The 13,140-nt window shown below is 47.2% G+C and overlaps 1 protein-coding gene and 1 long non-coding RNA gene across 4 annotated transcripts in view; one reads left to right on the top strand and one right to left on the bottom strand.

Annotated features, from left to right (window-relative positions):
* Positions 1–13,140, top strand: part of TRAPPC3 (trafficking protein particle complex subunit 3) — a 14,430-nt gene continuing 1,290 nt past the window's right edge. Inside the window, exons 1-5 of one of the 3 annotated variants that reach the window (XM_043461919.1) lie at positions 1–107; positions 7,969–8,066; positions 8,310–8,409; positions 8,817–8,999; positions 9,465–10,226. In XM_043461919.1, coding sequence (XP_043317854.1) covers positions 8,065–8,066; positions 8,310–8,409; positions 8,817–8,999; positions 9,465–9,584 — 405 coding nt within the window. In that variant the 5' untranslated portion in view covers positions 1–107; positions 7,969–8,064 and the 3' untranslated portion in view covers positions 9,585–10,226. Of the gene's footprint in view, positions 263–7,968; positions 8,067–8,309; positions 8,410–8,816; positions 9,000–9,464; positions 10,227–13,140 lie in introns of those variants that run through there. The other 2 variants (XM_043461917.1, XM_043461918.1) reach the window with 2 other exon arrangements.
* Positions 4,040–13,140, bottom strand: part of LOC122437228 — a 19,760-nt gene continuing 10,659 nt past the window's right edge. The window contains exon 3 of the long non-coding RNA XR_006268196.1: positions 4,040–4,174. This is a non-coding gene — a long non-coding RNA (uncharacterized LOC122437228). The remainder of the gene's footprint in view (positions 4,175–13,140) is intronic.

The following is a 13,140-nucleotide window of genomic DNA, read 5'->3' on the forward strand; positions in this document are numbered from 1 at the left end:
GCCAGTGGGGCTGTTGGGTGCTGTGGTCCGGCGTTTATTGGCGGGAATTACCCTCGTTTGCCGGACTACGAGTCCCGTGGTGCCTCGCGGCCAGCTGCGCACGCGCGGTGAGTCGTGCCGGTCAATCCTTAACGCTGAGGGGGCAGCTAGCTGGGTCGAACAGTGTCGGGAGGGGTTGCCGAGTGGGTCTGTGGCGAGGCAGGATAAGGCGGCCGGCACCATGTCGAGGCAGGCGAACCGTGGCACCGAGAGCAAAAAAATGGTAACCGGAGCGTGTGACCTCGGCGGGTGGGGCGGAATGGAGGTGTTCTGGGGAAGGGGCCCAGCGCGGGGTGCAAGTCTCAACTGGAAAGGCGCCTTCTGCCAGCCCTGGGAGGGAGTGGTTCCGCTGGAGGGAAGGAAGGGGCTCATTGGCGACCGGTGGAGAGCGGGGATTAGCTCTGGGTGCGTCCCGGGTGCGGAGCAGGTTGGAGGGCCGCTGGAGAAGCTCGGAGACCTCTTCCCCCGCCACCTGAGTGCGATTGAGTACGAGACCAACAACGACGGCGACAATAATAGTAGCTCCCACTGTTGCTGTCTTACTGTGTTAGGCACTGGGCCAAGCACTTTACGTCTATTAACTCATTTAATCCGCAGAGTAACTCTTGTCAGGTGGATAATATTATCGGCGTTTTAAAACTCAGAGGTTGCATAACTTGCCCCTGTTTACAGTTAAAACGAGTTAGGATTTGAACCCATGTCTCTCTGACTTCAAAGGTAATGCTTCAGACTGCGGGACTGTAATGTCTCCCACACTGTGCCCTGGGCATTGTGAGATACTCAGGTACTCGTTTAACCGGAAAGCAAGAGCGTAAGGGGTGGGCCAGAGTAGGCCGTAAGTGGTCCCCCTCTGGTGAAGGGGGGACAGGCCCCCTTCTTGTCCTGGAAATAGTGGGACACCATCTCTCCTAGAAAGTTTGGCTGCCAGTGGGGGCTGGGCCTGGAAAGTAAGATGGATGATGTTTTTCTCCAAACTAAAGGGGATTTCTTGACAGGTGTTTCTTTTCTTTGGCATCTTCTTACTTCCTCTAGAATTGCCCATTTGTCTTTATTTTCCGATTTACGAACTGAGTTATTGAAGGTCGCATGCAGGGCAGACCTGCGGCCTTTTGTTGACACTCAACTCTACAGAAGATGACTAAACTTCCATTACACCTTTGCATCTTACACCAGGAACGGCCACCAGATATGGGCAGCAGGAGGCCCTGTTACTCCAGAGTAGTACTGTACTTTTTCTCTGTCGGATCTCTTTTGAAAAGTTGATAATAGCTGTGGATCTTCTCCCCAGGAATAGTAAATAGACAAACATAAACAGACATTTACTCACATTTAGGGGGAACTTGTGGGCCCCTGGAAAATACTCTGTGAATCATAGGTTAAAATTCCTGTTTTGGAGGAAATAAGAAAAAGGAAGAAGAGTGTTTTGCTAGGCAATAGTGTCATGCAGGGTAGTGGTCCCCAACCTTTTTGGAGCTAAGAACCAGTTTCATGGAGGCCAGTTTTCCATGGGGCATGGGGGTGATTTGGGGATGGTTCAAGCGCATTACATATTGTGCACTTTATTTCTGTTACTACATCAGCTCCACCTCGGATCCTCAGGCCTTAGATCCCAGAGACTGGTGACCCCTGATGTATTGTAAAACGCGTGGATGTTTGTTGGAATCCTGATTGGTCCTCAGTTTACTCATCTATACAATGGGGAAATAATGCCTTCCTAGGATTAAGTGAGATAACAGTGTAAAATGCAGGGGACGTGATCAATGTTTATTTTCCTCTATGAGCAGATAGCAGAAGTCTTCCTGTTTAGTTTTCATATCTAGCTCTTTTCCTTATCTTTTTTTAAAACTTGAAACCAACATTGAAACTTTTAACACAGTTTCAGCAGGAACCTTCAGCCCCCACCCCGCAACCCTCAGTATTCACTTGGTTTTGGTGAATTGAGGGAATTAGGGACCAGCATCAGTGCACTCGCTGCTTCGAGTTTTGCTACTGCTGTGGTCTCTGCTTGGAACCTTTCCCCCAGAGAGTGTCCAGCTCCTCCTCACCTCATTTACAGGTACGCAGAGGTCACCTCCTCATAAAGGGCTTCCCTGACCACCTGACTAGTTCTCAATCCTCTTACTCTGTTTCTCTTCAAGCACTGTCTATTTCATTTAAAATACTTCATTATCAATTAGGTATTTACTTGTTTATTTATAGTCGCCCCATGAGAATGTAACTCTACGAGAGCAAGGGTTGATTTGTTAACTGCTGTGCTCCCAGCACCTGAAATGATGCTTGGCACTAGGCAGTCTGTATTGAATGAGTGACATGAAGGTTTGGTGCATCCTGTCATTCAGTTCCTATTGGTACCCAGCTGAGGCTTGTCACGTGATCCTCTGTGTAGCCACCTGGTTTTGACGTGCTCTCCTTCTTGCCTGTCTGCCGGGGGAGGCCTCCCCTTCTAGCAGTCCACTTCCCAGTCAGCCCAATTTCTGCTAATTGCTGTGTTCCGTTAACCTTTCCAAAACTTAAATGGTTAATATGACCAAGTAATTAGAGCTCTGCTTTTAATCCGGGCAAACAGAAACAACCCATTTGTCTAGCAAACTTTTCCTGGGTCCCAGTTCTGTGCAAAGCATTGTGGGAAATGCAGAGTTGAAGTCCTAGTCCCTAACCCTGAGAAGCAGTCCTCTATGAGAGAGGTCAAAAAATATACAATGCCAGGAGCATAGAAGTGTCTGGGATTGAGCCCTGGCTTCACTGCTTGCTTGTGTGACCTTGGGCAAGTGTCTTCATTGCTATAAACATCAGTTTCACTGTCTTTATTTATGTATTTCTGGCCACACCAAGCAGCTTGAGGAATCTCAGTTCCCCTACCAGGTATTGAACCCATGCCCCCTGCAGTGGAAGCATGGAGTCCTAAGCACTGGACCACCAGGGAAGTCCCAGCATCCTTTTTCTTTTTAAATTAAAGTATAGTTTATCTACAACACTATGTTAGTTCCATGTGCACATGGTGATTCGATGTTATTAGGTTGGGGCAAACATGATTTTTTGTTTGGACTGCGGTTTTGGACTGTGAATTTTAAATCATTATAACTAGGCTCAAACACATCTTTATTAATCAAAATAGGAATCAACACATTTTTCAGTTGTACAATCAACACATTTTTGCCAACAAGAAATAAGCGTGTTCATTCCTATAGCATAAAAATCTGTGATTTGGAATTTAGCAAACTCTTGGAAAGCATTTTCTGCCTGCCGCTGGTTGTGGAAGCATTTTCCCTGCCAGAAGTTGTTGAGATGCTTGAAGAAGTGGTAGTCAGTTGAATGAGGTCAGGTGAATGTGGCGGATGAGGCAAAACCTTGTTGCCCAATTGGTTCAACTTTTGAAGCGCTGGTTGTGTGACATGTGGTCGGGCGTTGTCTTGGAGCAGAATCGGGCCCTTTCTGTTGACCAGTGCCGGCCGCAGGCGTCGCAGTTTTCAGTGCATATCATAGATTTGCTGAGCATACTTCTCAGATATAATGGTTTCGCTAAGATTCAGAAAGCTGTAGTGGATCAGACAGGCAGCAGACCACCAAACAGTGACTATGATCTTTTTTTGGTGCAGTTTTGGCTTCGGGAAGTGCTTTGTAACTTCTTGGTCCAGCCACTGAGCTGGCTGCTACTGGTTGTCACATAAAATCCACTTTTCATCACATATCACAATCTGTGCATAGAGTGAGAGAAGATGACACTTCAAAATGACGATTTTTTTTATTTTCAGTCTGCTCATGAGACACCCGCTTATTGAGCTTTTTCACCTTTCCAGTTTGCTTCAAATGCTGGACTGGAGAATGGCTGACATTGAGTTCTTTGGCAGCTCCTTGTGTAGTTATGAAAGGGTGAGCTTTGATGATCTTCTCAGTGGGTCACTGTTGTTGCATGCTTGTCAGCTTCCGGTGGCCGGCCACGGCGCTCCTCATCTTCAAGGCTCTTGTCTCCTTTGCGAAACTTCTTGAACCACCACTGCACCATACATTTATTAGCAGTTCCTGGGTCAAATGCGTTGTTGTTGTTGTGAGTTGTCTCTGCTGCTTTATGACCCATTTTGAACTCGAATAAGAAAATCGCTCGAATTTGCTTTTCGTGTAACATCATTTCCCTAGTCTAAAATAAATATAAAATAAACAGCAAGTAGTGTCATTATCAAAAAATCATAAATCGAGAAATGCGCATTAAGAGGATGTATAACATAACCACATTTATTTAAGAATGTATTCCGGTGTCAAACGGCGAAGTTCAACAGTGTAAAACCACAATTAACGTTTGCACCAACCTAACGCTCTACACTACTAAATGGTCACCACACAGGCATTCTTATTAGTAAAGATATTAATTAACCTTTGTGTGTTTAGGCCTGCCCTTTTTTTGTGTTGCGACTGTATTCTCCAGAGCTCAGGCAAGTTACTACTTGAATAGCCGCCCTCAGAATCTCTGTGACAGGAGGCTGGAGAGTGACAAAGAGGGGGGACCTCAGTTCTGTTACTGAGCTTCCTTCCTTAGCATCTTGCGGGGCAGTCACACTGGATTATTTGTGTTGACAAAAATAGTAAGTATGACTCTTAATAAGTATCTTGGAGCTTTAGCTCCAAAGGTTAGCCCCCTAAGGAGTTTTGATGTTTTGTTTGGTGCACTGACTACAAAGCTGCCTGAAAACCATCAAATGCAATAGCTTACCTGAGTATAGGCTTTGGCTTAACTTACTCTGCACAGGGTGCCTGAAGTCCTTGCCTTTGCCAACATGAAATCACTCCTGTGATTTCTTGGTCTGCGAAGCATCTTTAAGTCCATTATCTCATTAGACCCTCCCCTTCCATCAACCCTGTGATTGGCATGACAGATTTCACTGTTACTTTTTTGGTTGGAAAAGATTGAAGTTCAGCAGAGTGAAGTGACTTAACTAAAGTGTTCCAGCCAGTGACAAGTCTATACTTAGAATCAGGTCTTCTGACTATAAACCCTGTATCCTTCTATATGCCTTACTAATTGCTTTAAAGTTCTTTATAGTGATTCAGAATCTCCCTCTTTGAATCTAGTTCAGGGTGCTGGCACCACGCCACAGAGAAGCAGTTTAAGAACAAAAATAACAATATCTGCTTTTTTTTTTGGCTGTATGTGGGAAGGAATCCATCCCCCCTGCAGTGGAAGTGTGGAATCTTAACCACTGGACGGCCAGGGAAATCCTACAGTACCTACTTCTTGAGTGGGTACTGTGCAGCAGGCACTGTATGCACATTATCTCATTGATATCCCTGAAGGGCAGATAATGTCACCGTTGTACAGCTGGGGAACGCTGATGTTCAGGGAGGTTAAGCAGTGACTCAGGATGACCTCATAACTTTTTACAGGACAGTGCTCAGCTCTAAAAAGAGTGAGTCTCAGTCACTTAACCTATCACCTGTAAAATGGGGATAAATAGTGTTTGTTTTGCTAACCTCTCATGGTTGTTGTGAAGATCAGTAAGGAACTGTCTGTGAAGACACTGAAAGTTTTATAAATGTTAATGATCATTATTATTAAACATAATTAAAGCAGTCTGAAAGTAGAAGTCTTGCAGAAGAGATTGATGTTTCTGTTGGGAGGAAGAATGTGCTTATGTTCAGTGAAGAAATGGGGCTGGTTGAATTATATGACCTTTGTGGTGCCGTGGAACCTTAAGTTGTAAGGATCTTCAGACTCTGCAGCCTCCTGTTACTTCCCTGAGTTCCTCTTCTGTTCCCTCTCGGGTTTACTCATCTCCCGCCACACTGGTCTCCTAGCGGTGTCTCACACATAGCAGATATACTCCCACCTCAGGGCCTTCCACTTGCTGCCTCAAGTTTTTTCACCTACATATCTTCATGGCTTTCCCTTATTACCTTCATGTCTTTGTACAAATATCACCTTAATGAGGCCTTTTCTAACTACCCTATCTAAAATTGACACCTCCCCATACACATATAGGTGAACATAAATATTCACTCATCTTTTATGCTCATTTTCCTCCGTAGCACTTACACCATTGGCATACTGTTTATTTATTCAGTTTATTGCTTGTTTCCCTCCTGTTAGGTAGTTCCTGGTACATAGTAAACCTTGAATGAATGATTTTTTTCTACACTACGGCTTATTCCTATTTTTAAAGCCTGAAGACTTTTTAAGTTATCTTGCACTATTTATGTCATGAACTATTCCACATAGGCTTGATTCATAATTGAGTGGAGATAAACTTAGAAATTAAGAGAGGCTGGGTCAGAGACTCCATTCCCAGATTCCAGGCTTATCGATTCTGTGAGCACCGACAGATCTGTTTAGGGCTTTGATTTTTCTTATTGATAAATTGGGGGTTGCTGCATGTGTAAAGTGCTTAATAACATCGTGATATGTGTGTTACTTGGCATCATGGTGGGCAAGGCTCTTGGATTCTCCATCCAAGGACTCATTAATAATGCAAGGAAAGCTCTCCTGATTTAATGCAGTGGCGCCAACTCTATGGACTGGTTACTGCTGGACTGTCTCCATCCATTCATGCTCAGGCCACTCTAATGCCAAACCCTTAACTTTACTAAAAATCATTTTTCTCCTTAATAGCTTCCCTTTAACTGCCATACTTGGTACTATACCCTGATCTTGGAGATAGCCTCATCTGTTTTAGTTTAATTCAGAGAGCTTACTTATTCAGCAGCTGATTCTCTTTGACTCCATAGTACAGCTATCTTTTGTTTTTTTTGGGGGGGGAGGTAATTAATACTGCAGTTGTGGGGAACTGAACCGAATGAACAGTGGCTTAGAAACTTCTGGTTTCCGTCCCCCCAATTACTTTTGTCAATAATTAGCTGTCCTTGGGCAAATTAGTGAACCATTCTGAGGCTCAGTTTCCTCATCTATAAAACAAGATTAGTTCCTGCCCTTTATGCTTTACAGAGTTAGTGTAGAGCGGAAACTGAGATTAAGGAAAAATAGAATGCAGGATGTAAGCAAAAGGCATTTGCATTACTATTCTTGCAGTGACCTCATCACCAGGCCATGAGGATGAGCTGAGGAACAGTGGGTCCTGGGAGTCTGGGCTTTGACTTTAGTTATACTTTCTTCCCCAGAAGACTTGCAGACAGAAAGGTGCTCTGCTGCAAGTCTGACAAGCCTCCATTCAGAAGGGACTGGTAGGGTGGCACTTGATTTTCAGCCTTATTTCTGTGTAAGTACCTTGACCCAGATGTTAACGTGTTTCTCACTTTGTTTAACTTTGATAATGCCTTTGCTCCAACCTGCTGCTTTTATTCTATAGTCTTGGTATTTGCTGTTCCTTTCACCTTCCCATCTCTCTGTTTTTTGGTAGGTAGGTGACAGGATTCTTTATCTGAGAGAGAGATTCTGTGATTCTAACTGTGGTTGTAGTAGAAGCCAGTCCAGGTCAATATTGTGTTCCAGGCACAGAAAAGATCGTATTTCCTTCGGTTACCCCTTTCCTGCAAACACTTTAGCTGTGTCAAGAGGAACATTATTTTTTCCCGTTGGTGACTTAGAGGGGTCATCGCTAGTGCAGTGGACTTCATCTGGTACTTCATTCCTCCCCGCTAAGTCCTCTGCTGCTCCTAGAGGGGGCCTCAGGAGTGCAGTCAGGCTTGGCAGCTGTGGTGGGGTCCTGGGTCAGCAGACATCACCTTGGTGTGTTGGAAGGGTGACTGCTCAGTGGGTGAGGCACCTTTCCCAGCCCATTTTCTAGTGGGTCTGCTTGCAGCCCTGTCACATTGACCCTAGGGAGCCAGATTCTTTGGCTGTTGCACAGAGGATGATGCTCTTTCCCACCGGACACCAGTAACCTTCCTTTGAATTCTTCCAGTTGCATTGAGGCTGATCTAGACTCTCACCAAACTTTCCCTTCTGTGTGGCTTGCTCCTGACTGCCTTTTCAATCTCTTTTAGAGCTCTGAGCTCTTCACCCTGACCTACGGGGCTCTAGTTACCCAGCTCTGCAAGGACTATGAAAATGATGAAGATGTGAATAAACAGCTGGACAAAATGTGAGTGAGCTCCTCTGTGGGGGAGACAGGAATGGGACTCCTGAGCAGCCGAATCTACGTGGTCCCTTAGAGCCCAGAACAGGGTCCTCGGTCATAGCCAACACTTCGGGTGCAGTTTCCTCTGCTTATTTACTGGGAGGTTTGGGAATTGTCCTCATTTTCCTTTTACCACCAACAGCATTACATTCAGACATAAGACATTCAGACCCCATAATATAGTCAGTTACCTCATTTCTTTCCCAGGGGCTATAACATTGGAGTCCGACTGATTGAAGATTTCTTGGCACGGTCAAACGTCGGGAGGTGCCATGACTTTCGGGAAACTGCAGATGTCATCGCCAAGGTCATTATCCTGGACCACCGGGCCATGCTGAAGAATTGTCACTGGAAGACACTGCTTACCACCCTCTCCCTTAGAGAAGCCCTTAGTATTCCAGAAGAATAGCTAGGCAGCTCTCTGGGCCAAAGAAGCCTTCCTGGTGGTTTAAGAATAGTACAGATTATGAAAAAGGGAAGAATGGTTGGGAGCATCCCTATGGATTAAAGCCCCACTGGAAGGAGAAGCGGTGTGGAGTTGTACACAGTTGCTTTTCCTTCTTTGCCCTGAATATGTGAAGCTTCAGTGTCTTGCAGAGGCCCCAGTTTTTTTCCAGAGCCACTTAAGTCCCCTTGCCGGTCCCATCACATCACCTTCCCTGGTGCACAGCCCCTCCTGCTTGTCCCATAGTGCCATTGTGTGTCTCCTGACAGGTGGCATTCAAGATGTACTTGGGCATCACTCCAAGCATCACCAATTGGAGCCCAGCTGGTGACGAATTCTCCCTCATTTTGGAAAATAATCCCTTGGTGGACTTCGTGGAACTTCCTGATAACCACTCATCCCTTATTTATTCCAATCTCTTGTGCGGGGTGTTGCGAGGAGCCTTGGAGATGGTGAGTGCGGCTCTTTACCTTCTGAGACACCTGAAAGCTAGTAGGGTCTTAATAAATGTTTAGATGAATGAACGAGCGTGAAAAGAAGGGTTTAGAACTCACCCGGTACTTTGCTGCTGGAGATGGTGATGCTGCCAAGCATAGGATCCAAGTTGGAGATCTCTACGTGGTGTTGATCCTCACTGCTTAGGCTGGGAGGTGGTGCTGTCAGCCCCCAAAACCCAGGAGCATCCATTCCCAGATTGGCTTATCTGGTGACAGTTTAATTTGCGAGTGTTCTTTGCTAAGTCTCTCCTGTTGGGTCGGGGCCACTGTCTTTTGCACAGGAACTAGCAACCTTGTCCTTGTGAAAACCAGCCCCCTTGTTTAGGCTGCTCTAGGTGAGGCAGTTATAGCTGCATCCCCAGTGATTTCACAGAGGCTGTGGCTAGGCAGGTGCCCCTTCATTTTCACACTGTCCCCCAGGTCCAGATGGCTGTGGAAGCCAAATTTGTCCAGGACACTCTGAAAGGAGATGGTGTGACAGAAATCCGGATGAGGTTCATCAGGCGGATTGAGGACAACCTCCCAGCTGGAGAGGAATGACCACCCCCAGGACTTCAGGGTAGCCAGCAGGAGCACTTGGTGGAATCAGAAAGCCTCAGTGCTCCTTCTGCCTTCGAGAATTCAGTGACTCTTTGACGGATGTTATATATTCTTCTAACCTTGTTTCCATCCTCTCCGTGTTAATAAAGAGCAGACTGTGATATAGTCCATTTACCTACAAGTGTGCGCATTCAGGAGGGAAATTCTCTGCTCCCTTTCCCTTCAAAGGGGCTGGATGTAGTCATCCTTGGTTGGACTAGAAGGAGCTCAAACCATTTTACATTCCTGTTTGAATTTTCCAAAGCAGAACCCACTCTGACCCCATTAAGAGGCAAACCTCATACACCTATACCTGGGTCTTCAGAAAGTCATTGGTGAATGAGTGTAGGGAGTCCAGGACTCACTGGACAGGGAGGAGAAGATGGGAGGGGCGGGTCGGATTTGCTGGCTGGAGTGTGATACACTCTAGTGCTTGCCAGGAAAGGGGAGCCAGTCATGCCAGAAACATTGACTTCTGGGAAACCACCCAGGTCTCTCATTCCTCCCTGCTGTGTGGAGGCAACATCTCCTCTTTTTACAGAGGGTCCATCTTTTTTTCTTACAAATTCTTCAATAAAGACACATTCTTGAGTGAAATCCCAATCATGTCCTGTTTTCTTTCTGCTCGGCCCTGGGAATTTTGTTACAATGGGGTGTGGAGACCTGCTGAGCCCTGTGCCCTACCTTGATTTTATCTAATCCAGAAATACTTCTCCCCATGGACTAGCGAGTCTGGGAAGCCTGGGAGCAAATGAGGCTCCTTCAGAGTCACTGTTGAGTCCACTGTCTATAGCAAAATCTAGAAGCAGACCAGTATCCCAGATGTTCCTAAAATGGACTATCCTGGCCTCTTGGCCACCGTGTTGGAGGATTTGGCTAGAAAGACCATGTAAACCTTGTTAGGGTGCCATTTAATGAGTGCTTAATGTGTACTCATTAAGTACATTTAAGTGTCACTTAAAGTGACACCCAGGTGTCATCTCTGCACTGAATACTTTGTATGCATTGTCTAATTCACAGTAATACCATTTTTAGGAGGAGGCCACAAGTTGCCCAAGGTCATATGGCTAGTAAGTGGAGAAGCTAGGGTTCAAAGCCCCAGCCAGACTCCATAAGCCCATGTCTTTTTTTCTGCGCTGGGTCTTAGTTGTGGTACATGGGATCTAGTTCCCCGAGCAGGGATTAGAACCTGTGCCCCCTGCAGTGGAAGGCGGATCCTCAACCACTGGACCACCAGGGAAGTCCCCACAGCCCACATTCTTAACCATGATGCCTGGTTCACACTGGGATGGTGGGGGAGCAGGCCTGCGGATCCCTCTCAGTCTCACAGAGCTTAGGGTAGCTTTTAAACAGGGGTCAGAGGTCATCAGGCCATATTTGGTAGCACTCTTCTTGGGGACAGCCTCGGGCCTTGAGGTCCAGATACTCAGGTTTTGGGGTGAAACAGAGCCCCAGACCTTCCCCAAGGTTAGTGGACAAGTCTGAGATGAGGGGAGCATTGTGCTTAAAGTGTGTCTAGTCATAAAGTTTTGGGGCACTAGAACACCCAACCTGCCTCCTCCAGCTGGATTAAGCTAATGATGAGGAGGAAGGATCACTTCTGGCGCCCATAAAGAAGGCTGAGCGCCCAAGAATTGATGTTTTTGAACTGTGGTGCTGGAGAAGACCCTTGAGAGTCCTGTGGACTGCAAGGAGATCAATCAATCCTAAAGGAAATCAGTCCTGAATATTCACTGGAAGGACTGATGCTAAAGCTGAAGCTCCAATACTTTGGCCACCTCATGTGAAGAACTGACACATTAGAAAAGACCCTGATGCTGCAAAAGATTGAAGATGGGAGGAGAAGGGGACGACAGAGGATGAGATCACTGACTCATGGACAGGAATTTCAGCAAGCTCCAGGAGTTGGTGATGGACAGGGAGGCCTGGTGTGCTGTAGTCCATGGGGTCGCAAAGAGTTGGACATGACTGAGCGACTGAACGGAACTGATGCTTCTTCTAGGATCCCCTTCTCCAAGCCTCTTTACCTCCCCCTCCAGAGACATAACAGTTTGGGGCCCCAGTGCAAATGGGGCCCCATTTTGGTCAACTGCATCCTCAGCCCCCAGCATGAGGTTGGGTGCAGTCACACCAGAGTGTGAGTGAATGAGCACGCGACTGATGGAGTGAATGCTGGGGCCCAGATGTGGGAAGCGTGTGGTGTCTGGACCTGCCAAGAAAAGTGTGATGCACCACCCTTTCCTTCTCCAGGGGGGCCCTCGCCCTTCCTCTCGTCCCAGTACCACAGCCTACTTTCCAGCAGCTGTTTGTATGGCGTGAGGTTTTGGATATTTCCTTTCCCAGAATTTAACTTGGGCAGCATTACAGGGTCGGCAAGCTGTGGAAACAAAGTCCCCTTAGTAAGTTCTCCCAATTACAACTCCACAGTTGTGTGGTGTGCACTCAGGGGCTGAGGACCATGAGCTATTCAGAACATCACCTCATTCTCTCCCCAGATGAGCCAACCATACAAGGCCCAGCTACCCAACAGCTGCTCCCCCCACCCCTGAAATTAATTAGCTGTAGATTACATACCCCTTTCCTTTACTGTGGCTGAGGGTGGACCACCCCCCACCCCACAACCCCCAGGCTAGGCCATTCCCCATTCATGACGTACTGGCACACCCTCCTGGTGAGAAGGGGCAGGGTTGCCTGGCTATATGGGAATGGCTGGTTAAGGTGGGGTTCCCAAAGAGCCTGGGAGGCTGGAGGAGGCCATGCTGGTGGCTTTGGGGCTTGGTGCTGGCTGCGCAGAGCACTAAGGAAAGGCCTTGTCTGCAACCTTTGGCCACCAGGGGTCAGCAGATCACCACTGTAACATTCCAGAGAGTAACCACGAGATCCTTGGTTTTCAGAATTTGCCAGAAGATGCACCTGATGGAGCAAATCTCAGAACCTGGTCAGAGCCTGAAAGTGCCCCCTTTCTTTAGTCACAACCATTTGAAAACAAAGCTTCCCGGGCTGCCCAGGGAGTTGGAGAAAGCACATTGGCAAAGAAGTCTCTAGCTTCCATTCACATCCCATACTCTCATACTCCTGAGTATGAGGCGTCCAACCTCCTGAGTTGGACGCGCTAGCCCTGAGCCCTTGTCTAACTAACCCCCTCACTTCCTGAGTGGAGACCAGAGTACTAGCCCTCTTCCCCTGATGTAAGAGGGTCTTGTCCCTGCCCCAGCCCCCAACCAGTGGTATTTCCAGATTCAGGGTACCCCCTTCTCTGGCAGATTGGCTGCCCCTACATTTGTCCTGGGCATCCAGGTCTGAGAAGGAGGTGGCCACAGAAGCCCAGGAGCAGAAATTGCATTAAGTAAAATTAAAACAGTCTCCCAACAAGCAGTTCATTGTGGCTGCTAGGGGGTGGTGGTGCAGGAAAGGCATCCTCCGTTCTCCTGGAGCTTAAGTGCTACCATGTGCTGTTCCCTGGAAGCCAGAGGGCCGGTGGGAGGGAGGGGAGGGTGGCAGCAGGCGAGGAGCCTCG

This window comes from Cervus canadensis, chromosome 2 (genome assembly GCF_019320065.1).
Source record: "Cervus canadensis isolate Bull #8, Minnesota chromosome 2, ASM1932006v1, whole genome shotgun sequence".
In the NCBI taxonomy this organism is placed as follows: Eukaryota; Metazoa; Chordata; class Mammalia; order Artiodactyla; family Cervidae; genus Cervus; species Cervus canadensis.